This window comes from Eumetopias jubatus, unplaced genomic scaffold, assembly GCF_037043125.1.
Source record: "Eumetopias jubatus isolate StellerSeaLion01/CBP00866 unplaced genomic scaffold, mEumJub1_p1.0 scaffold_8, whole genome shotgun sequence".
Lineage (NCBI taxonomy): Eukaryota > Metazoa > Chordata > Mammalia > Carnivora > Otariidae > Eumetopias > Eumetopias jubatus.
This window is the reverse complement of record NW_028274814.1, coordinates 29,610,738-29,631,862: the sequence shown is the minus strand read 5'-3', so window position 1 is coordinate 29,631,862 and position 21,125 is coordinate 29,610,738. Positions and strand designations below refer to the sequence as shown.

The following is a 21,125-nucleotide window of genomic DNA, read 5'->3' as shown; positions in this document are numbered from 1 at the left end:
GCGCGGTCCAGCGGAGCCGAGCGGGACGTGAGCGACGTGTGGCAGGCTCTGCGCAGACTGTTCTAGCGCGGTGTGGATTTCAGGGAGCGCCGCCTTCTTCCTTCCAATCACAGCACAACCTCAGAGTGAGCTAGGCACCTCTGCAAGGCAGGGCACCGCTTCGGTGCTGATGTATGGCGTGCTAAAGCCACATGCGTGGAATACCACTATGCGGGCGGCAGTCCCCGCTAAAGGCACCCCGGATCTTCACAGGGTGGGCACTGGCCTGACCACACGACTGTTCCATGTCACTAGCTGGTGCAAAACTCCGAGGACCGTGGAGGCAGGAAACACACAGACACACCAAAAAAAAAAAAAAAAAAAAAAAGGGCGAGGAAGGGATGTGAGCTGTGCCGGATAAATGTCATGAATTTTAGGAGTTTGCCTAATTAAGGTGCCACCTCCCAATAGTTTCCCGGGGCTTACAGTCAGGTAATGAATTGCAGGTCGGAATAGGCTCTAGTTTTACTTACTCTTCGACTCAGAGAGATTAAGGTATATTGAAAATACTGTAAATGGTGACAGCGAAGACCAAGATGACTCGGTCCATTTCAGTCCGGCCTCCGGGGCTTTCCTGTCCCCTTCTGGTGCCCAGCCCCTTGGGCCTCTCAGCAGAGACGCTGGGGGTGGGGTGCGGGAGGGGGGAAGACCGGGTTCCAGATCTTAGGGCTGGGTGTTGGGGGAGCAATGGGCAACACAAGTCAAGTTTTCTAAGGGATTTAGGAAAGTGGGTGCGGTGAGGAAGAAGGACCAGGGAAGCGCCCTCCCCGTGGGTGGCAGGGGTCGTGCTGGGTGAGACTCACAGGTATTATCAGGGAGCAGCTTTGGCAAGGGGTGACCCAGAGACCTATGCCACACAGGCGCTCTCGTCATCCCCCTTCTAGCTTCTCTCTAAGGTAGCAGAGACCCCCACCCCCGAATCCCCCAACCTCTCTCCAACCTGTAGCCCTAAGCCCGGGTCTTCAACCTGGCTGTGCCTAACCTGGATCGCGTGTTAAGAATGTAGAGTGTTGGGGTCTCACTCCCAGAGAGGCCGAGTCAGTAGGATGCATCCAAGGTGATTCGGCTGCGGGGGTCCACGCACCACACTGGACGGCTCCGCTTCTTTCTTCCCAGCACGAGTGAGGTGATTATTCTGGGAAGCTGTGCCAGTCATCTTTAGGGGACGTAGAAGGAAGCTCAGAGAGTGGGACTTTTCAGCCAGAGTTTAGGGCGTCATCAGAGGGATTGAAGGAGCAGGGCGCGCTGCTGTGACCGACCTGCAGGGGGCGCCAGCAGGTCACCTCCTGGCTTGCCCACCCCCACGTGAAAGAGGGGTGGATCTCGGAGAATGCGTCCCCGCCCCGAGGCTGACGTCTGCGTAGCTGCCGGTCCCGACTCTTAAAAGCCTGGGCGCCGCGCGAGGCATCCTAGCAGAGCTGGAGAGGCGACGAGCGGGAGGCGAGACCGTCGGACTCGAGCTGGCACCCGGGGACCGCGGCTGTCACTGCGCTCGGAGCATCCCGGTGGCTTCCCGAGTAGATGATCCCGGCCTTGCGGCAGCTGCGATCGCAACCCTAGCCCCCTGCGCTCTCGCCGCGCTCGTGGAGCCTCACGCCCCGGGCGAGCGTTCGTGATTTAGCACAAAGCACGTTTCCAAAAAGCGCACGGGAGAGCTCCCGCGCCGCGCTCCCGCGCACGCACCCCCCTTCCCCTTTGTTTCGGGGGTCGACAGGCTGCTCTCCTCCCCAAGTCTGAATTCTTCGCGGGGGGCGGAGGGCCGCCGAGTCTAGGGCTGTGAAGATGCCCTTGGAGCTGACTCAGAGCCGAGTGCAGAAGATCTGGATCCCCGTCGACCACCGCCCGTCGCTGCCCAGATGTGAGTGCAGATTCGCGCGGGGGCCGGGCTGCAGGGGAGCGGCGCGCCGCGTGGAGAGCCAGGCCATTGTGTGGCTGGCGCTGGCGGGGCGCTGTAGTGCCGACTCCGCTCCTCCGGCGCTCTCGTGCCGGGCCCGGCGCCGCCCTCCTCGGCGGGTCCCTGCGGGCCGGGGCCGGGCGCTTCCCGCTCCTCCCCGCGGACGGGCGGGTCCCTTCGCTCTGGCCGCGGGGCGGGACCGCGCGGGCTGGGGCGCGGGCGCTGCGCCTCCTCCGGCCGGCGTCGGGGGCGCTGTGGCCCGGCCCGCCTCCCCGCAGTGCTCCGCTCGGCTCGCCCCGGGAGCGCAGAGGCACTCGGAAACTCCGAGCACGCCCCGGCCTCCGCTCCGGAGCGCGGGAGGCGGGATGCGCAGGACCCAGCGGGAAGCCTTCGCCGCGCGGACGCTGGGCCAGGGACGCCCGCGTGTCCCCCAGCCGAAGCCTCTCTTCCGGGCGCCTGCCGGGCCAAGTCCCGGCCGAGGGACGCGGCGGGTCTTTCCCCACCCTTTCTCTGCCTTCGCTCCTTCCCCTGCTCTCTGCCTTTCTCTCTCCCTCCTCTCCACCTACGTTTCCGTCGCCTCTCTCTCTCTCTCTCTCTCTCTCTCTCTCTCTTGCTTTCCATAGTTCTGTCCCTTCTCTTAATTTCTATCCCGTTTCTCTCTTCTGCGTAGTTTTAATCTCCTCTTTAGATTTCTGTCTGCTCCCTCTCTACCTCCCTATCTCCTCGCTCTCTCTTTTTTTCTAAAGTGTATGTTCTTTCTCCTTTTTCTCCCTCCCCCTCCCGGCTTCCACCCCCAGTTCCTGTGCTGGGGGTGAGCAGAGAGCTGCCTGGAACCAAGCCTGTGCTCCTGGGGTTGGGGAGGTCCGTGGATCAGTGACCGCACAATTGGCAGCATTTTGCCCGCGGGTGAGCTACACACAGACACACAGACACACAGACACACAGACACACACACACACACACACACACACACACACACTGAGCTACACACAGACACACAGACACACAGACACACACACACACACACACACACACACACACACACACTCCACCGTGCTTGAAATTTGCTGGCAGTTCACCTTGCTGCCCTGTCATCGGCCGCAAGTGCTTTGGAAAGGTTTACCTTTTATCTTGGGCTCTGTCCCTAAGTTGCGGAGAGAGGCATCTATTAAAAGGGTGGTCCCAGTGGTTTGAAGGCAACACCTGCTCTCCAGGTAACGCACCCGGGAGTCTACCGGGTGGAGGGTGGATGGCGTGAGTCGAGTGCTGGGTGTTCTGCTTCAGGCAGGGTCAGGTTACCTGAGAGGTAAACATGGGATCCTGTGTCCAGATCCTCAAAGTGGCTTCTAGGCAGTGACAGCCCGCCTGCTGGCCTTCTCTGCTGCCACGTTTCTCAGGGCATGGTCACTGAGGCCATGGTGACTTCTTGCCACCTCAGGCTTTGCCCAGGTCTGAATCACCAACCAACAACCTCCCCGCCGCCCCCCCCCCCCCCCCCCCGGGCCCTGTGCCCCAGACGGGAGGCGGGGAGAGCTGGCTCTGGGGTGCTCCTAGGTCATCCTGGTGATGGGGGCCTGGCAAGGTGCTCCGGACACTGGGGGCCGCTCCTCCACCAGCTTACCCCCTCTGCTGGACCTGGGGTTCTCGGGCCCCAGAAGCCTTAAGAACTGGTTTCTTTGCAAGGTAGCCAAGGGCCGGGGCTTTGCAGGTCTGTTTCTTGCTTTCAGATACACTCTGAAATAGCTTTCTACGCTGGGGCTGACCACAGTATTCCCTGGTTGGCGGTGGGGCATGCAGTGCCCTAAATCGTGAGGGAGATGTGGCCGTGGCAAGACACAGAAACAACCGCACCCTTTTTGACTTTTGAATAAAACCAGTATTTCTGGAGCACTTTGTAAACTGTAATTGGTCATGCAAATATAGGTTGGTTCTCTGTACGCACACACGTATGTTTGTAGGTAAGTGTGTACACACGTGCACACATTTAGTAGTCCCCCGAGGTTCATGGTGGAGGTGTGAGGTTGTGTGTGGGGGCACTGAGATTGGCTGGCATTCGCTCAGTCGTGTGAATCGGAGACAGACAACTGTGTGGCTATGCTTCCTTCCTCCGGGCTTCAGAGACCCATCCATTAGACCCTATCAGTCTGCACGTCTCACACGCAGATGAGAGATTTGCCTAAAATCCCTGTGAGAACCATCAGAGCTTGGTGTGTGCCTGGGTGTGTGTGTGGGGGGGGGTGGGTGCTAAAGCGGATGGATTAAGTCTCTTGTCCCCGCCCACTCCTGGAATCCCTCTGTGTGGTTCTGGGGTGTAGTCTCAGACACATTCTTCCTTATAAAAATATCTGCGGCCTGGATATTTGTTACATGACCTTATTTCAAGTAGTGGTGTCTTTTTGGGTTTATATAGTCATATTTATTTCTCAGCAGAATGGGGAAAAGAGGGTATTTCTTCTTGGGGCATCTTTCCTGGTTCCCTTTCCTCCCCCGTCACCTTTCCCCCCTTCTTTAATGGTATTTGGAAACTTGGAATGATTTTCTTCCTTCTAAACCTGTTGCCATCTTTCTGAGTGGTGTCCTAATTAAGGGTCTTGAGGCAGACTCCTCTGAGCTTTCTTAATTAAACGATGGCATGGTGAACATTACTGTTCATGTACAAAGAACAGTAAAACAACAACAGAAAGTTCTAGATGGGCTAGTTGGACGATATTTCTGTGTTTAAAGCACATCAGTTGGGTGCCCTGTTGCTCTACCCATGTTGTGGCAAATCCTTACAAAACCTGCAATGTCAGTTGCAGACTGTAATAGGATTTACTGACCAGCATGCCATCGATAAGGAAGTAAATGACTGGTAAGGGCCAGTTGTGCGTTTAGGACACTGTCACTCAAAGTTGAGAGCCTCTGTGTGGGAGTCCTGACTTTGTTGGGTGAGGTATTTATCCACTCAAAACCTGAGTGTCTACAATCTAGCTCATAGGTTATGCTCCGTCTCCTGATAGACTTTCATCCTAGTAGGGGCTCAAACCCACGGGGGGGGGGGGGGGGGAAGGGGGAGGGGGCATTCCAACTTGAAGGAAGAGGGGCGGGGGAATGTTTAGTTGTCCCAACCTTATCTTTGAGGGGCCACTACAGTTTGTAGCAGGGATTCTCAGCCCTGGCAGCATGTTAGAGTTATTTGGGGGAGATTTGTGGGGAAAGAAATCCATAGTGGTGAGCCCAAGCCAAGGTAGAAGTGCTGCAGATGGGGCTTTGGGATCAGCCACTGGGTGAGAACCACCAGTTGAGTTTCAGGTGAAGGATTTCAGATGAGAAAGACCTAGGCGAGCCCCAGTTCTGTCCCTCACTCTGTGTGCAGTGGGACCTGTCTTCACCTGTGGGTCTTGCTTCCTCGTGTCTAGAGTGATGGAAACCGTAACGACTCCTGCTGACGGAGGCTGCTACAGGAAGCATTTTTTACCCCTGTCCCCTTGTAGTTCATTCTCCTGAGAACCTTGATGGAGCACCCCTCCATTTCACGGGCAAGGAGGCTAAGATGCGGAGAGCTCAAGTAGCTTGGCCAAGGTCCGAGGAAGTGGTGGGGCCCTGCCTCGAACACTGTTTATTTGACTCTGTGCTCTGTCCTCTCAGCCAGGTGGTATTGCTTGCCTCCCAGGGTTGTCAGATGATTCACTCAAATGCGCAGTTCCTCCCTATTGCCGGCAGGGACCGTTCAGATTAGGAGGGCCATTCACTGGACAAAGGTTAAGTGAGGCATGAGTTACAGCATGCATGCAAAGTGGTGGATGATTTGGTATCCAGCAGTGGGACAGAAGAGCTTTCTGGGCCTGTCTTCTTTTACCCCAGGGCCAAGTAGGTGAAACCTTCCCAGTGAGCCCTTCTGAGGTGGGGGGGCGGGGGGGGGTTGGTGTCACAGCGGTCTTTGTGGGCAGCGCTTGGCTTGCTCTTGCAAACCTTCCTGTAGACACATGGCAGGGGAGACTCCTGCTGGGGCCATCTGGGAGTTGACCCCGTCCACACCCGCAGCTTGCCCCTCTGTCAGAAACACCCCTTCCACTTGTTTCCCTGGAACTTTGCACTGAAGCATGATTAGCTGCTTGCAGAGAAGAACACCAATGACTTAGCATCTTTTGCAGTTGGCATTTTGGTGGAGTGCCTTTGGGTGGAAGGAGGCATGGGAGCAACAAAAAGTGTCTTCCAGCGGTTTCTTTTCTGAGCATGGGTTGTGGGCGTTGGTGTGGTGGGTGAGGACAACTGCGGAGTGCCTGTTGGTGCCTGTGCGTTACACGCTTCCCGAGAGGCGAGTCATTGAATCTGGGGAGTAGGGCCGGAACTGGAGCCCTCGAAGGCAGCCTCTGTGCAGGGCGAGGGGGTTTACCCTGGCCCATCCAGCTGACCGTTTTTAGGACCAGCCACTCAGGTCGCCCCATCGTCTGCTGCTCACTGCCCTCAGCAGCCGGCCTCCTGGTTGTCACTTGCTTTGCCGTATCCGCCGGTACAGCGGTGCCCCTGGCTGTGGACAGTTAGCCCTTAGTTCAGGTGCTCCCAGGGACGCTGACTCTGACTGCCCAGTTCACACTCACCCCGTGGCCACGCCCAGCCCCAGTGCCAGGGCTTCACGCGGACGTCTGCGCTGCTTCCTCATGGCGTTCAGCACACTCCGAAATGACTCTGTGCCTCTGTGTGCTGTACTTTGTCTCCTCCCCACCCCAGACCAGGGGTGTCAGCGCAGCGCCTGGGCCACATAATGCTCGGTGCTCACAGGGCACCCGGCACATGTGTCTGTTGCGTGAATGAATGAATGCAATGACAGGAGTTGAGGGTGGGCTCCCAGAACTTGGTGACTTTCTGTGAGCTCTTGCTCAAGTGTCAGCCTTAACCCTGGATGAGGCTTTTTTTTTATTTTAATTTTAATTAATTAATTTACTTATTTAAGATTTTATTTATTTATTCATGAGAGACAGAGGCAGAGGGAGAAGCAGGCTCCCCGTGGAGCAGAGAGCCCGATGCAGGACTCGATCCCAGGACCCTGGGATCATGACCTGAGCCGAAGGCAGACGCTTAACCGACTGAGCCACCCAGGCGTCCCTGGATGAGGCTTTTCGCTTGAGCTCTGTCCCCCTCCCCCTCCCAAACCCCAGCGAAGGTGTGTATAGTCTGTGAACCCAGCGGTCTTTAAACAACTGCTTCTTTCGCCCTTCAACATAGCGAACATATGTGTGTCCCCTTAAACATGCTTACGTGGACATCTGAATACATCCGAGTATAAAAACTTTGGGGGGGGGTCAAAAAGAAGTTAAAATGTTAAACATTTATGTAGGATGAAATGAAACACATACGAACTTCTGGGAAAATTTTGTGTTAAACTCCACCCATATCTTCCCTAGCCCCTGGGCTGCTGGGGGGAGAAGAGGAGACAGCAGAGTGCCCGGGAATGTGGTAGGAGAGGTGGAAGGAGACGCTCTTCTTCTGTGGGTTAAAAAGGTCTGCAGAGAAGAGGAAACTGAGGGTCTAGGGGGAACTGAGGCAGGGGCAGGTGATGATAGCATGAAGGCACTTGAGCTCACCTGTGGGTTTAAAAAAGGAGTGGGGAGGGGTGAAGGAGAGTAAGACTCAGAAGTTTAGGCAAACAGTTTCCCTGCTCTGAGACCCGGCCCCTCTCACAGCTCCGCCCAATCTTGTGCGAGAAGCCAAAGGACAAGGGAGAATGGCTTCTGCTTTTCCGAATAAGAGGGGGATGATTTATTCGGGTTTGAGGTTCAGCTTGAATTCTTGGCTTAAGATATTTACTCTGCCATGTCCTTACAGTTTTTTTCCTCCCAAAGCATCGACTGCCAGGGATTTGTGCATACGATTACTTGGTAGTAGAACTAATCCCCTGTTTATAAGTTGGTCCGCCTTTGTTTCCACTTACTTGGCATGAGTCCATCAAAAGTATTCCATGCGTGTGCACAGCTGGTGGGGGGGTGGGCAGAGAGAGAGAGTGTATGTGTGTGTGTCCATCGGGCCGGCCTATCTGGATGCTCTTGGGAGCAGCGGCGTGGTGGAGACGTATCAGATACGGCCACTGGAGAGCCAGAGTGGCTTGAGGGAAGGATTAGTAGAGTAAAGGTTGTTTCCAGGCATAAGAGAAGACTTTGCTCTTGAGTCACCTGCAGCCGCCACAATGCAAACGGTAGGGTGTGTCTTACGTCCCCACTGGTTTTCGGGAAGGCCAGCACTTTTCTCTTCTTGCCCCTCGGACTCAAGAAAGCCCATTGGCGCTTCTTTGCTCTCTTTGTGTACTTCTGCTGGGCAGGGAAATGCCTGTTTTCTACAGACTTGTTTGTCCCCAGCCCCTGGGAGCTGGGGAATCCCAGCCAAGCGCTTTTATGGCTCCTGAATGTCTCCCGGCCCCTGATGGCCTTTCTTCGTCCTCACTCTGCATGGAGAAGGTCGCTGATGGTCTAAAACATGAAAGAAGAAACAGCTCCCTCTATGCTTTGTTTCCTCCCTCCTTGCCCCCAGCCCACAGGTCCAGGGGGCAGATCCTAGAACAGGATGGTGGGTGTTTGGACATGTCATCTCAGTTTGGTCACAGGCTGGGTGGGCATGGGACCGTGTTAGGGCGTCCAGCTTAGGGGAGGTGTCCTCCTTCAACCCTGTGCCTGTCAGTGGCCTGGTGGCTCTCCTTCCTTCCCCATTTGGCACTCGCTTGTTTAGGAAGACACAGAGCCCCCGGCTAAACCTGACGTCTGCCTAGATCTGTGGTGTGATCACAGTAGCTTTGCCGGCATCCATGTGGCCGGTGCCCAGGAAGCAATGCCAGGTAGTTGCCCGGGAGAGCGAGCTTGACTGTGGCAGCCGGCGAGCACCAGGCAGTGCTGTTGGGCTGGGGGTGGGCAGGTGGCTGGTCTCTTGCTCCCAATGGGTGGCCCCTGGCACTCTTGTCACCAGGATGCTGGAGTCACCTTAGAGTCTCAAGGGCAAGACACCAGCCAAGGAAATACGGCACCTTAAGTGTCCAGACCAGGGTTCTTTGGGTTCCTTTCTTAAAACCCAGTGAAAACTTTTCTCCCTGGTGTTTTTTTCTTTTTCTTTTTTTTGGTAAAGATTTTATTTATTTATTTGAGAGAGAGAGAATGAGAGATAGAGAGCACGAGAGGTATTAGGGTCAGAGGGAGAAGCAGACTCCCTGCTGAGCAGGGAGCCCGATGCGGGACTCGATCCCGGGACTCCAGGATCATGACCTGAGCCGGAGGCAGTCGCTTAACCAACTGAGCCACCCAGGCGCCCTCCCTGGTGTGTTTTTCCTATCGAAACACCTCTCCTACTATTAACCTCACCCCCACTGGTGTTGGGCAGTCCCTTCCTTATGCCCCCCCCCATAGTGCCTCTGCTTTGGGGTTAGTAACGGGGTTCCTGGCTGGGTTTAGGGGCCTCAGGGATCGGGTTGGTATTTGGGGTTGGGACAGCCCCTGCCATGCATGACCTGAAAGCAGGATGGAGACATATAACTGGGGGGCTGGGGTCTCTGGCCAACAGGGGTTCTTGGCCTCGCTGGACTGTAAAATGCCCAGGGCTTTGAGGTGGGAATGAAATAGGAATTTTTGCAGAATTCCTGAACGTTCACCGTGGGGCACAGGATTTCATTCATCATCGTGCGCTGCTTCATCTCTCACACCTTTCTTTGCTCTCCCCCTAGCCTGTGGGCCGAAGCTGACCAACTCCCCCACCGTGATTGTCATGGTGGGCCTCCCAGCCCGGGGCAAGACGTACATCTCAAAGAAGCTGACTCGCTACCTCAACTGGATTGGCGTCCCCACGAAAGGTGAGGCCACGGGCCGGGGCCAGGCTGGTCACGTAGATTGCTGCAGTCTTGCTCGCCTACCCCTGAGACAGGGAGAAATGGCTGCCGGGACCTGCCTTGCAGGGCCACTTTGGGGCTGGCCTGTCCCCCGTGGCTGTGGGGGACCCATTCTGGCTGTGTCACTCACCGCGCTGTGTACGTACCCTAACTTTTGTTGGGGTGTTTTCCCACCTGCTGCTGTGTCATCCCCACTGCCCCCCACGTGCCGAGCTCAGCCCTCACCTCCTTCAAGAAGCCTTCTCTGGCTGCATGGTCTGTGGGGAGCCGTGCCCCTCAAGTTCCAATAGCACTTCGTTGTGACATCCTTCTCCTGACTGTCATAAAGGGCTGCATACCATCAGTTACCTCTTTATGACCAGTCTTTGCGACGACCCGGGGGAGGTCGTGAGGTCGGCCGAACTCCTTTGGGCATGTGCTGTCCCCCGCAGTGCCCAGCGCCGCGTGTCACACAGTGAGTGCCCCGCCAGCGCCCTGTGCTTGCGCTGCGCGGGGGCCGCCAGGTCAGCAGGAGAACGGCCGGTCTGGACCCCGGGGGAGGCGTGAGACCCCGCGCTGTCCTGGGGGCCGTGCGCAGAAATCCCTGCCCCTGTCGCCGCGTCACACGGTCTCCCGAAGCTGGACTGCCCCGGGGCGGCGGGAAAGCAGGCCGCCATGAGCAGCGTTGGGCCTGGGGTTGCCGGGCGGCCTTCCCGGCTCACGGCCCTGCACGGGGGTCCACCTCCCGGTGTCCGTGTCTTAGCGCCATCTCGTTCAGGTCGGCGTGCGTGTGTTGGCGTGGTTTCCTTTTTTCGAGAGAGCTGCGGATGTGTGCGGCTCCTTCCTCCCCGGCGGTCAGCTGAGGGCCCTTGTCTTTGCCTCTGCAGTGTTCAACGTCGGGGAGTACCGCCGGGAGGCCGTGAAGCACTACAGCTCCTACAGCTTCTTCCGCCCCGACAACGAGGAAGCCATGAAAGTCCGCAAGTAAGGCCCGGGCTGCTGCGGGGGCCTGGACTTCCGTTCGCTTTGCTTCCTGAGGGCAGGTTCTGTAAGGGAAAGAGGAAGCGGGCCTGTGGGAGGAGGTCCGGCCCCACCTCCGAGTGTCTTAGGACGAGTCCTGGCCTCTGTGGGACTCACTCTTTCATCTGCCCCCAGGGGGTCCGGTTCAGCTGACGGTTGACAGAGATCAACAGCCATGTCTCACTGAGAAGGAACAAAATCATTTTTGTGGGAAATCTTCTGTTGACATTTGAAAAGGATTTTTTTTTTTTTTTTTTTTTTAAAGCCCAGGGGGGTCATGAAACCCAAGTGCCATGGTGCCCAGCCCTGACGGCTTTTTAGACTCACCTGGCAGCTTGGGGCGATCCTGAAGCCAGCCCTACCCTACCCAGTGCCGTGAGAATCTCTGGGCAGGACCTGGGCCTCAGTTCTGTAAAAGCTCCCCGTGAGATTTCAGAGCGCAGCCAGCCGTGAGCATCGTCTCCCGAGGGTGACTAGCCACCTGTGTGAGGCCTCTGGGTCTGTGCGGGCTGGGCCTAGCAGTTTAGCGGGAGACTTGCCGGTCACTCTGTTCGTCACGAGGAGTGGGGGGGCTGCTTGGGTGTCCCCCGCGGGCTGGGCTGGTCTGAGGCATGGGTTCTCTTTCTGTGTGTTGCAGGCAGTGTGCTCTAGCTGCCCTGAGAGACGTCAAAAGTTACCTGACGAAGGAAGGGGGCCAAATTGCGGTAAGTCTGGGGACTTGGCCAGCTCTGCTCCAGCATCGTAGCAGGATGGTGCTCTGGAGAGAGGAAGATGTAGACGCGGGCCAGAGCAGTGCTGAGAGCCATTGCAGGGACACCTCCAGTAGGGACAGGTGCCTGGGCCTGAGAGTTCGGCGGCGGGGGGCAAGGGGCTAGAGCAGCACCGGACCCAGGAAGGTGGTTAACTGGGAGCGGACTCGGAGCACAGCTGGTTGGTGTGCTCTGCACCCACTCCTCTGTGAGGGCCCCAGCCTCCGAGGCAGGCTGGACCTGGGGTGGCTCCCGCCATGGTAGCCAGGGTCCCTCCCCCGTGCCTTGCTGTTGTTCATTTGCTTTAAGTTCTCTTCCCACCTGCCCATCTGTCCCTGAGTGCCCGAGGCAGTGGGAGGGGCGGGGGGGGAGCAGGGCGTGGTCTCTCCTGGAACCACATTTTTGGCTTACACCTAGAGGTGACAAGTACGCTGACCTACTTGTGGTTTGGTAAATACTACTCATCTCAAACTTGGGTTCTCTTCACTGCCCTTCCGTCTCCCTATTAGGTTTTCGATGCCACCAATACTACGAGAGAGAGGAGACACATGATCCTTCATTTTGCCAAAGAAAATGATTTCAAGGTGAGCCAGACTTCTTGTCTTGCTCTCGAGTATGCAGGAGCAGGGAAAACAAGCAACTGAGGGATTGGCTGGTTCCCATGTCTGGGGCACCTCTGCTCCATGCTTGGTTCTTTACCTCCTACTGCCCTTGTTTTGCTGCCTACAGTTTGGGCCTTACCGGTGGGGCCTCTGAGGGGTTACCGTGACTAGGAAGCAGGGAGGGTGAAGGACTCGGGATTGAGCAAGTGGTTCATTTTATGTGTTTGGGTGTTTATAAGTGGGGTACTTCCTCCTCAGATGTGGTGATGACATCACAGTGACACCAAAGTCAGCCCTTTGTGTTAATCACATTTGTTGTTTCCTAACTTTTCGCTTTGCTTTCTTCCAGGTGTTTTTCATTGAGTCTGTGTGCGATGACCCTATGGTTGTAGCCTCCAACATCATGGTAAGACCACACAGGACCCCACTCTAGGGTGGCAGTGAGAGAAGAGTGGGGAACCAGATCTGGCCCAGAGCAATAACTAGACGCTGAGAGCGAGCTGACTATCCCAGCTTGTTGGTTTTGTCTGAGAGGTGGGGTCCTGGGAGGCGGGAAGTACAGAGTGGTATTTAATTTAGAAGCATGTTCTGTGACCTGGACTGGCTTTATCTGGGGTCCTTGCCGACATTTGGCAGAAAGCAGTCTTTGCGGGACATAAGAGATAAAGCAGGGGACTGGGAACAGTTTCTGTGAGTGGCAGTCACTTGGCAGCCGAGTGGGGACAGAGCTGCTTGGGACAAAGGGCAACTTAACCCTCCAGATGGGAAAGGAGAAAGCGGGCTGGACTCTTTAGCTGTTAAGGTCCTTAATCGGTAAGAATGATCGAGTATCGATAAAACTCCGTAGGACGCAGCCAGCGTAAAAGGCAGAGCCCCCAAGAGTGGGAAGAATGGAGGTAGTAAAACAGTCTTCCTGCCTTTGCATCTGCAACTTTCCCTTCTCCTCTCCCAGTGCCAAGGGGGAGGTTTGCTCAGATCAGTTGAGGATAATTGGCAGCTTAATTTAATTAATTCTTAAATTTTGCCACTCGAGAGCAACATATCGTAAATGGAAACCGTTACCATGAAGACTTTACTACAGGTCACCTTCTCAAGTAGGTAATTTTCTCTCCAGCTTAAATACATGAGAATAAGATGGGTCTCTAATGAAAAGCAGGTCTGATGCGTGCACAGGGAAGGTTCTGGTTTGCTGTACACCAGCGTGCGTCTTTAGGGGGTTGCTGAAGATTCACTGGCTTCTGGCATTGGAACTTTTCTGCAAGGTAGTGGGAATATTTACAGGCGTTTCTAAGAAATGAGTTCATATTTCAGGAAGGGCTATTCAAATTGTGGAAAATCAGCCTGGATTAGTTTCAGCGCGTCCACAGGAAGAGGCTCAAAGTACAGGGATGTAGGACAGAAGTTGCTGTAATCTGAACAGAGGGTTTTGCTGTGTTTCTTCGGTTTGGTTCTCCTAGTCCCACTTGGTAGCGAGGCACAGTGCAGGTGCACGGTTAAATTTTTCCACAGTGAGCAGTCCCCACGTGCTCGGCTGGAAGCTCACCACTTATCTTGTGCTCTGTTAACACATCTGGTCATTTGCCCCACTTCAGAAATCTGTGGCTCTGCTTAAGCCCAAGAAGCAGCTCTGGAGCTTAGGCCTTCCCACTGCGCTCTTTGTGGCGGCCTTGCTAGGGAGAAAGGGGTTTGGGAACGTAGATCATTTCTCACTGTGGTAAAATATACCTAAGACCAGATTTGCTGTCTGACCCGTGTAAGTGTTCCAGCCCGTGGCACTCAGCACGCTCACATCTCTGATGCAGTGGTCACCCCCCGCGATGGGCAGAACGTTTTCATCTCCCCAGACTGAGACTCTGCACCGTGAAGCACCTAACTCCCTACTGAACTCGGGTCTTTGAAGAGTGTCGGCCTCTCTTGTGGCAGTACTAGTTGTTGTAGAGGAAGAGAACACCTGCATTAACAAATTCTGAGTTTCCCTCAAATCTGCCCCATTGCTCAGACCTATCACTTATGGGAGATGGTGGGTCCGAGGGTTGTTTCTGCTTCACCTCCTTCCCAGGAGAGCAAACCTTCGAAAAGACAGGGCGTGTGGGCCCGGTGGAGAAGTACTAATTGGGGACGAGTGACAAGCACGTGCTGCCCCATGTGGGTGGTGGCAGGAAGAATCGTGCCTGGTGCGTAGGGCAGGGCCTCGCTAGCTTCTCCAGAGTGCGCCTTTGCTAACCGGCAGCCTACTGTGCTTATCCAAAACTTGAGTTGAGGGTTGGCGGTCTGGTGGCGACCTGGCTACTGGGTTGATCCCGAATCATGGCCCATTCAGATGTGCTCATTAGAATCCTTGTGGGTTTCCTGTCTCCATCCTGCCGGGGAGCGATCCTCTGTCTCCCGTGGGTGCTTTCCCAGTGTAATCATCCGGCTCTGACTCAACCCCTGGTATATTTCTTTTTTTCCTCTTAAATGCTGGGTAGGATCATCATTATTCTGAGCTGCTCTGTATTCTCCCTGTTTGCAAGCCCCAAATCCTGCTTCGTCTAAGCAGAAAGCCTTCACAGCGTGATTCATCAGCTGCCTCTTTGTGGTGTTACAGGAAGTTAAAATCTCCAGCCCGGATTACAAAGATTGCAACTCAGCAGAAGCTATGGACGACTTCATGAAGAGAATCAGTTGCTATGAAGCCAGCTATCAGCCCCTCGACCCCGACAAATGTGACAGGTGATTCCTAAGAGATGACCGCTTCTGAGTCCCCCCGCTTTAGTGTTTCCTTGCTGTCCTCACAAAGCACTTGCTCCTGGATACTTTCGTCAGTTCTCTTTTAAAACATCTTTTGAAAAAAATCCTGGGGTGCCTGGGTGGCTCAGTCGGTTAAGCGACTGCCTTCAGCTCAGGTCATGATCCCAGGGTCCTGGGATCGAGTCCCATGTCCGGCACCCTGCTCAGCGGGGAGCCTGCTTCTCCTTCTCCTTCTACGCCTCCCCCCTGCTCATTCTGTCTCTCGTTCAAATAAATAAATAAGATATTTTACAAAATAATAAAATAAAAAAATCCTTGATTGCGTATTCGGTGTCCGTGTTTTCGGTGCTCACCTTGTTGAGGTGTGGAAGGTGCACATCGAGCCCCTCCTGTCCCTTTGCTGTGTCCTTCCTTTTTCTGTTCTGTTCTCGTGCTTTGCTGTCCCCCCCCTCTTCTGGGAGGCAGTGGCCTCTTGACCACCCCTGCACACTTACTCTCTGTCTCTGAGACGGCAGACTCGCATCTGTGCCCTCACAGAGCTCACGGCCCGACGTGGTGGTTTTGTTGGGGCTGAGTCTCTGCGACGGGCCTGGGGCCCCGGGTTTTACACGCGGGACGGCTGGACTGGGCTGTGCGGTCCGGGCACTGCGGCTCAGCTGCTTGCCTTCCTGTGCAGGGACCTATCCCTGATCAAGGTGATCGACGTGGGCCGGCGGTTCTTGGTGAACAGAGTTCAGGACCACATTCAGAGCCGCATTGTGTACTACCTGATGAACATCCACGTGCAGCCCCGCACCATCTACCTGTGTCGGCACGGCGAGAGCGAGCACAACCTCCAGGGGAAGATCGGAGGGGACTCGGGTCTGTCCAGCAGGGGCAGGAAGGTAGGGGGGGTGGGCAGGGGACAGGGCGGGCTGCTGAGGGATGGGGTGCGTCCCCAGGGGTGTAGCGCGCGCGTGGGGGGTGGTCCCTGGGTCTTCGGGGAGGATGTGCCTGCAGGGGCTGCTCCTCAGTGGCTCCCGGGCTCCTCCTCGCTGATCTGATGACAGCAGAGCAATGTCGCTGCCGTGGCGTGGGACGAGTCCTGCACTGCTTCTCGTGGGGTGGGGGGAGGGCAGGAGCCTGAGTCCAGCGCGTGTCCCTCCCGTCCTGTGCCCTCTCAGTTCGCGAATGCCCTGAGCAAATTTGTGGAGGAGCAGAACCTGAAGGACCTCAAGGTGTGGACCAGCCAGCTGAAAAGTACCATCCAGACGGCGGAAGCCCTTCATCTTCCCTACGAGCAGTGGAAGGCGCTCAACGAGATCGATGCTGTGAGTGCGGGGACCCGACGTCGGCCGTGGGAGGCGGGGCGCGGGCGCGGGGGGCGGAGTGGAGGTCTCTTCCCACCGAATTCGCCCGAAATGAGGGCCCTTGCAGACGTGCACGTGCTGTGTTGAGCGACGCGCAGTGACGTCTGGGTGTCCCCACCAGGGTGTTTGCGAGGAGATGACGTACGAGGAGATCAAGGACACCTACCCCGAGGAGTATGCTCTGCGGGAGCAGGACAAGTACTACTACCGTTACCCCACCGGGGAGGTACGTGCGCTGGCGGGGCCCTGCGCGCGCTCTCGGCGTGTGACGGCCAGGCCGGGCCGCGGAGGGCTGTGGGGGGCCCAGTCGGCCCCCTTCCTGGCGACGGGCCGCAGTAGCCGAGGGCTCTGGGCGGTAGGGGCAGAAGGGCTCTGCATCCAGCCTCCCGTGTACCCCTTCCGATGCTTGTTCCTGGCGCTCTCAGCTCCCGTCCAGTCTTCCTAAACCGATCCTTGTAGACAGCTCCAGGCAGTACGGTTGTATTTCCCAGTGAGCAGCCACGAGGTGCGTTTCTCTGAAGAGTACGTAGTGATGTGGGAGACGGCGTCAGTCGGGGCGATCATTCGCTCGGTACGAGGGACACCCCCCACCCCCGGCTGCAGGCGAGGTGGCAGACGTGTGTCATCTCAGGTCATGTGTACTCACTGAGTTGCGGCCACGTGTGGCCCTGTCTGGCCGAGCGAGCAGGGGGCGGAGCCTCTGGCATGCGGGGTGCTCTGGGGGTCTGCTGCAGGCCGCCGGGGACGCTAGTGGGTCCTTGCTGTCTGCAGGCTCTCGGTCTTTGTCCTGCCCCGTTCCCTCGTGCTCAGGGCGCTGCCCTCCTCTGTGGCCCTGGCCCCCGTTCCTGGAACCTGATTAGTAAGAGAAAGCAGGGGGACCACGGAGGGAGTGGCGTGAGTGGGAGCCGTGGTGGTCCTTTTTAAAAGCCACCCATCAGCCCCTTCTTTTTCAGTTTCTTTTTATTGAGAGGAAATTCACACAGTATAAAATTCCCCATTTTAAAGTAGACAATTCAGTGGTGGTTAGTGTACTCACGATACTGTGCAACTGTTACCACTAATTTTAGAATGTTCTATCGCTCCCAAAAGAACCGGCAGCCTGTGACCCCCCGCCCCCCCCACCCCCAGGCCCTGGCACCCACGGATCTACTCTGTGTGTCTGTGGACACGTCTGTCCTGCACAGTTCGTAGAAATGGGGTCGTACAACACGTGGCCTTTTGTGTCCGGCGTCTTCCACTCAGTGTAACGTGTTCAAGCGTCCTCCACGTCGTAAGCGTGTGTCAGGATGTCATTCCCTCCCCCGTGTGGAGGATCAGGGAGCAGCCGTGAGAGAGGATGGTTTACAAAGTTCCTCTCGGAGGACTGCTTCTTCGCATCCTCACCCACAGGGGGACAGTCTCCCCTTTTCTCGGAAGCCAGTGGAGGTGGGTCCCCCGGCGCCCAGAAGGAGTGCACCACGGAAACACCACTGGCTGTGGATCGATTCTCAGTTGATTCCGTGTCCTCTGGTTTCTCACCACAGGAAGGCGTGGCCCCCACCCTTCCTGCGTGCACCTCTGTTCCAGTGCAGCATCCCTGTCCGTCTGTCTTGCAGTCCTACCAGGACCTGGTCCAGCGCCTGGAGCCGGTGATCATGGAGCTGGAGCGCCAGGAGAACGTGCTGGTCATCTGCCATCAGGCCGTCCTGCGTTGCCTCTTGGCCTACTTCCTGGATAAGAGTGCAGGTGCCGCCCTCCTCCCAAGCTGCCTCGGGGCGGTGGGGGCGATTAGGAGCCAGCTGGGCTCCCCAGGAGGGAGGATGGAGACTGGCCTTGGAGTGTGGGGCTGCTGCAGACCAAGGCCTTCGCCACCCAGGCCACACGGGTCATCTGTTGTGCTGCTGGCTGTTGGGGCAAGCCTCCCGGCCCAGGGCTTCCCAGCCAGCCCTGGGAAGGCCTTCGGAGCACAGCTGATGCACAGTCTGATGGGCTTAAGGGCTTCGTGAAACAGCCTCCCGAAAGTCGTCAGCTCCTCACTTCTCAGGGGCTTTGGGCTGGGGGCCGGGGGCCGCGCTTCAGCCCACCTCTAAAGAACAAAGCACCCAGAAAATTCATGAGACTTAAGAGACTTAAAATTCAAGCCTGTGTCTTATCCAAGCTCCACCCGAATCCCCACGCACCTAAACTGGGGAATGACTTTTGAGCTCTAACGCACTGCGTGAGGGCGGGCTTGGGGTTGGCTTTGAGCGGGTTCTTTTGGCTAGGGGTTTCTCCGAGGGCCGCCTACCTTGAGCAGGAGGGGACCTGTGCGTGGGGTGGTGGGGGACGGAGACACGCTCGGCCGGGACCCCGAGGGCACCGACGCCGTGGCCGAAGCTCTCCCTGGGGACCTGTGAGTGTCCGTCCTCAAGGCTCGTGGCTCATCGTGAGGCCCTTTCTGTTCTTTTCAGAGGAGATGCCTTATCTGAAATGCCCCCTTCACACCGTCCTCAAACTGACACCTGTTGCTTACGGTGAGTGTGGTGACGCAGCCCCTGCCACGCCCTGCTTCCCTGGGACAGTGGCTCCTGGTGGCTCTGGAGTGGAGGTGGCCTGTCCCCTTGAACCAGAAGCCAACCTCTGTCCCCACCCTCACGCAGGCTGCCGTGTAGAGTCCATCTACCTGCATGTGGAGTCTGTGAGCACGCACCGGGAGAGGTCAGAGGTGAGTGCACCCCGGCATCCCCCTCCATCCCCCATCCTGGGAGGGACTCTGTGGAGTGACAGGGCCCGTGGGTGCGAGCCCTGGGGACGCCCCCACGTCACATTGCCTGTAACTGCACACCTGTGTCCTTTAGCACCGGGTTCTCGCTGAGGGAGTTTGTTGGAAATCGGCTGGACTTTGTGACTTTCTCCCCTGCCTTTCCTTTTCATTCATGTGTTTCTGCCCTGTCTCTGTATGTGGCTTCTTGGCGTCTTCTTTTTCTTACTTTTCCATACTTACCCCCGCCCCCCATTTTGACGTAACCCAGGAAATGGGTATTAAAGCGGAAGACACATTCTGCTCTTGCAAGCACAACCGTAGCACAGCCAGTGTCTTCCTTTGGGGCGACTAAGACGCCTTTCGCGTTTAGAGTGACCGGTGCAAACGGGATTAGCAAATGCGCTCAGTTGTCTGCGTACGCTTAGGTGCAGAATTAGCAAGAAGACGAAAGTTGTGGCAAGGGGGTGGGACTGGAGAGGCGGTGTGGTCTGTGAGGTAGGGACTCCACGGACCACCCGGTGAGTGGAAGGTTTCTTCAGGAGACCCCAGGCCTGGTGGCATCTGGTTTCCCCTGGGGAGGCCTCACCCTTGGAGGTCAGCCAGGTCGGAGGCCCCACAGGCACAGCAGTCCGCTGCCCGGGCGTGGTTGGGAAGGAACGCTGGGTTTACTTTCCACCGACTATCTGTCAAACCACAGCGCTTTGCCAGTTGACCCTTTTCTCTTCCACAGAGTGTGATGTTCCCGTCCGCACAGGACACCTACCTCCCTGTTCCCAAGGAGCTTGGCCACAAGGTTTTGGCATGAAAGTCCCAGCTCCCACCACCAGCTGTTGCCTGGCTGGTTGACCAGAGGGAAAGGAGGATGGACAGCGAGGCTTGGCCCTGTGGCGGCCCCCAATTCTGAACGTGGGTGGTGGGGTGAGGAGCAGCCTCCCAGCCCGACTCCGCCAGCGAGGCTGGGCCTCCGCTGGGCTCCAGTGGTCCCTGGGCACCTCGCTGTGTGGGACTGGGGCAGTGTCTTGAGGGAGACTGACCTCTGCTCAGGCTCCTGGGCTGCAGGCTTCAGGGTCCCAGGGCCTTGGGACAGAAGTCCTCGCTCCTGTTGCGTGGTCACTCGATTGGAAGGCTAGTGTTTGGCCCCGGCTTGCCATTTCTGCCCCCACCTCCGATTTTCTGCCTCCCTTGCTCTCCTGGTGGGGGTCGAGGCTTGCACGTCTCGTCCTGAGCCGGGGTGTAGTGATGGGGAGCAGGAACCATCCCGTGTCTGCTGTGCGCACCCTGGCTCGAGGTCAGTGTTGGGGCGGGGGGGACCAGCCCTGGCTCCTCCCCCCCTGCCCCTCCGTGGTGACCCGAGCCTCGTACTCAGGCCTCCGTTCCCCTCTCTCGGCTCTCTCAGAGGCTGGCAACAAGGTTCTTTCCTCTGATCTCATTATCTGCTGTCCCTGAATGACTGCCCGCAGAGCTGGTCTTGCTGTCCGTCCCTCGCCTGCTTTGTGAACGTTGCGTTTGTCCGCGTGGGCGTCTTGGAATGTTTTGGGAAGGGGGCTCAGCACATCCTCCCTCGTTCTTACCAATTGGGAGTCACGGGGCAGAATTGCAACCCCGTGGTCCCAGGGTCAGGCCCTGTGGTCAGTCTCGAGTCTGTAAAGCCCAGAAGTAGAGAAATGTGTTTTGTTTGGTTTTGGGGTTTTTTTTGTTTTGTTTTGTTTTGTTTGGGTTTTTTTTTTTTTTTTTTTTGGCTTATTTACCTCCCCACTCCTCGTAACTGTCGCCTTCTCTCTTTTGTCTTTGTCTCGCTTAGGATGCAAAGAAGGGACCTAACCCGCTCATGAGACGCAATAGTGTCACCCCACTAGCCAGCCCCGAGCCCACCAAAAAGCCTCGCATCAACAGCTTTGAGGAGCATGTGGCTTCTACCTCCGCTGCCCTGCCCAACTGCCTGCCCCCGGAGGTGCCCACGCAGCTGCCCGGACAAGTGCGTTGACCCCTTTCCTTTCTCACAGTCAGTGTGGGGTGGGAGGAGGAGAGCCCCCTGGGGGCAGCGGTGGCCTCAGACCCAGGCCTGTGTGTGCGGGTGGGGGAGGGAGAGACCGTGGGGATGCCCCCCTCCCCCGCACCGAGGTTCGTGGCACCCTGGGGTCCTTCCTTGCTGACCACGGCTGCGCGCGTGCACGCCTCCTTTCTGAGCAGCTGTTTTT

The 21,125-nt window shown here is 56.9% G+C and overlaps 1 protein-coding gene across 5 annotated transcripts in view; it reads left to right on the top strand.

Moving 5' to 3' along the window:
• Window positions 1-21,125, top strand: part of PFKFB3 (6-phosphofructo-2-kinase/fructose-2,6-biphosphatase 3) — a 93,218-nt gene that overhangs the window by 46,260 nt on the left and 25,833 nt on the right. Inside the window, exons 1-15 of one of the 5 annotated variants that reach the window (XM_028114693.2) lie at window positions 1,442-1,897; window positions 9,615-9,740; window positions 10,643-10,739; window positions 11,413-11,479; window positions 12,034-12,108; window positions 12,476-12,532; window positions 14,714-14,838; window positions 15,533-15,740; window positions 16,020-16,166; window positions 16,327-16,431; window positions 17,801-17,930; window positions 18,635-18,697; window positions 18,824-18,888; window positions 19,658-19,720; window positions 20,729-20,902. In XM_028114693.2, the coding sequence (XP_027970494.1) occupies window positions 1,822-1,897; window positions 9,615-9,740; window positions 10,643-10,739; window positions 11,413-11,479; window positions 12,034-12,108; window positions 12,476-12,532; window positions 14,714-14,838; window positions 15,533-15,740; window positions 16,020-16,166; window positions 16,327-16,431; window positions 17,801-17,930; window positions 18,635-18,697; window positions 18,824-18,888; window positions 19,658-19,720; window positions 20,729-20,902 (1,578 nt within the window). In that variant the 5' untranslated portion in view covers window positions 1,442-1,821. Of the gene's footprint in view, window positions 1-1,441; window positions 1,898-9,614; window positions 9,741-10,642; window positions 10,740-11,412; window positions 11,480-12,033; window positions 12,109-12,475; window positions 12,533-14,713; window positions 14,839-15,532; window positions 15,741-16,019; window positions 16,167-16,326; window positions 16,432-17,800; window positions 17,931-18,634; window positions 18,698-18,823; window positions 18,889-19,657; window positions 19,721-20,728; window positions 20,903-21,125 lie in introns of those variants that run through there. The other 4 variants (XM_028114695.2, XM_028114694.2, XM_028114697.2 and 1 more) reach the window with 4 other exon arrangements.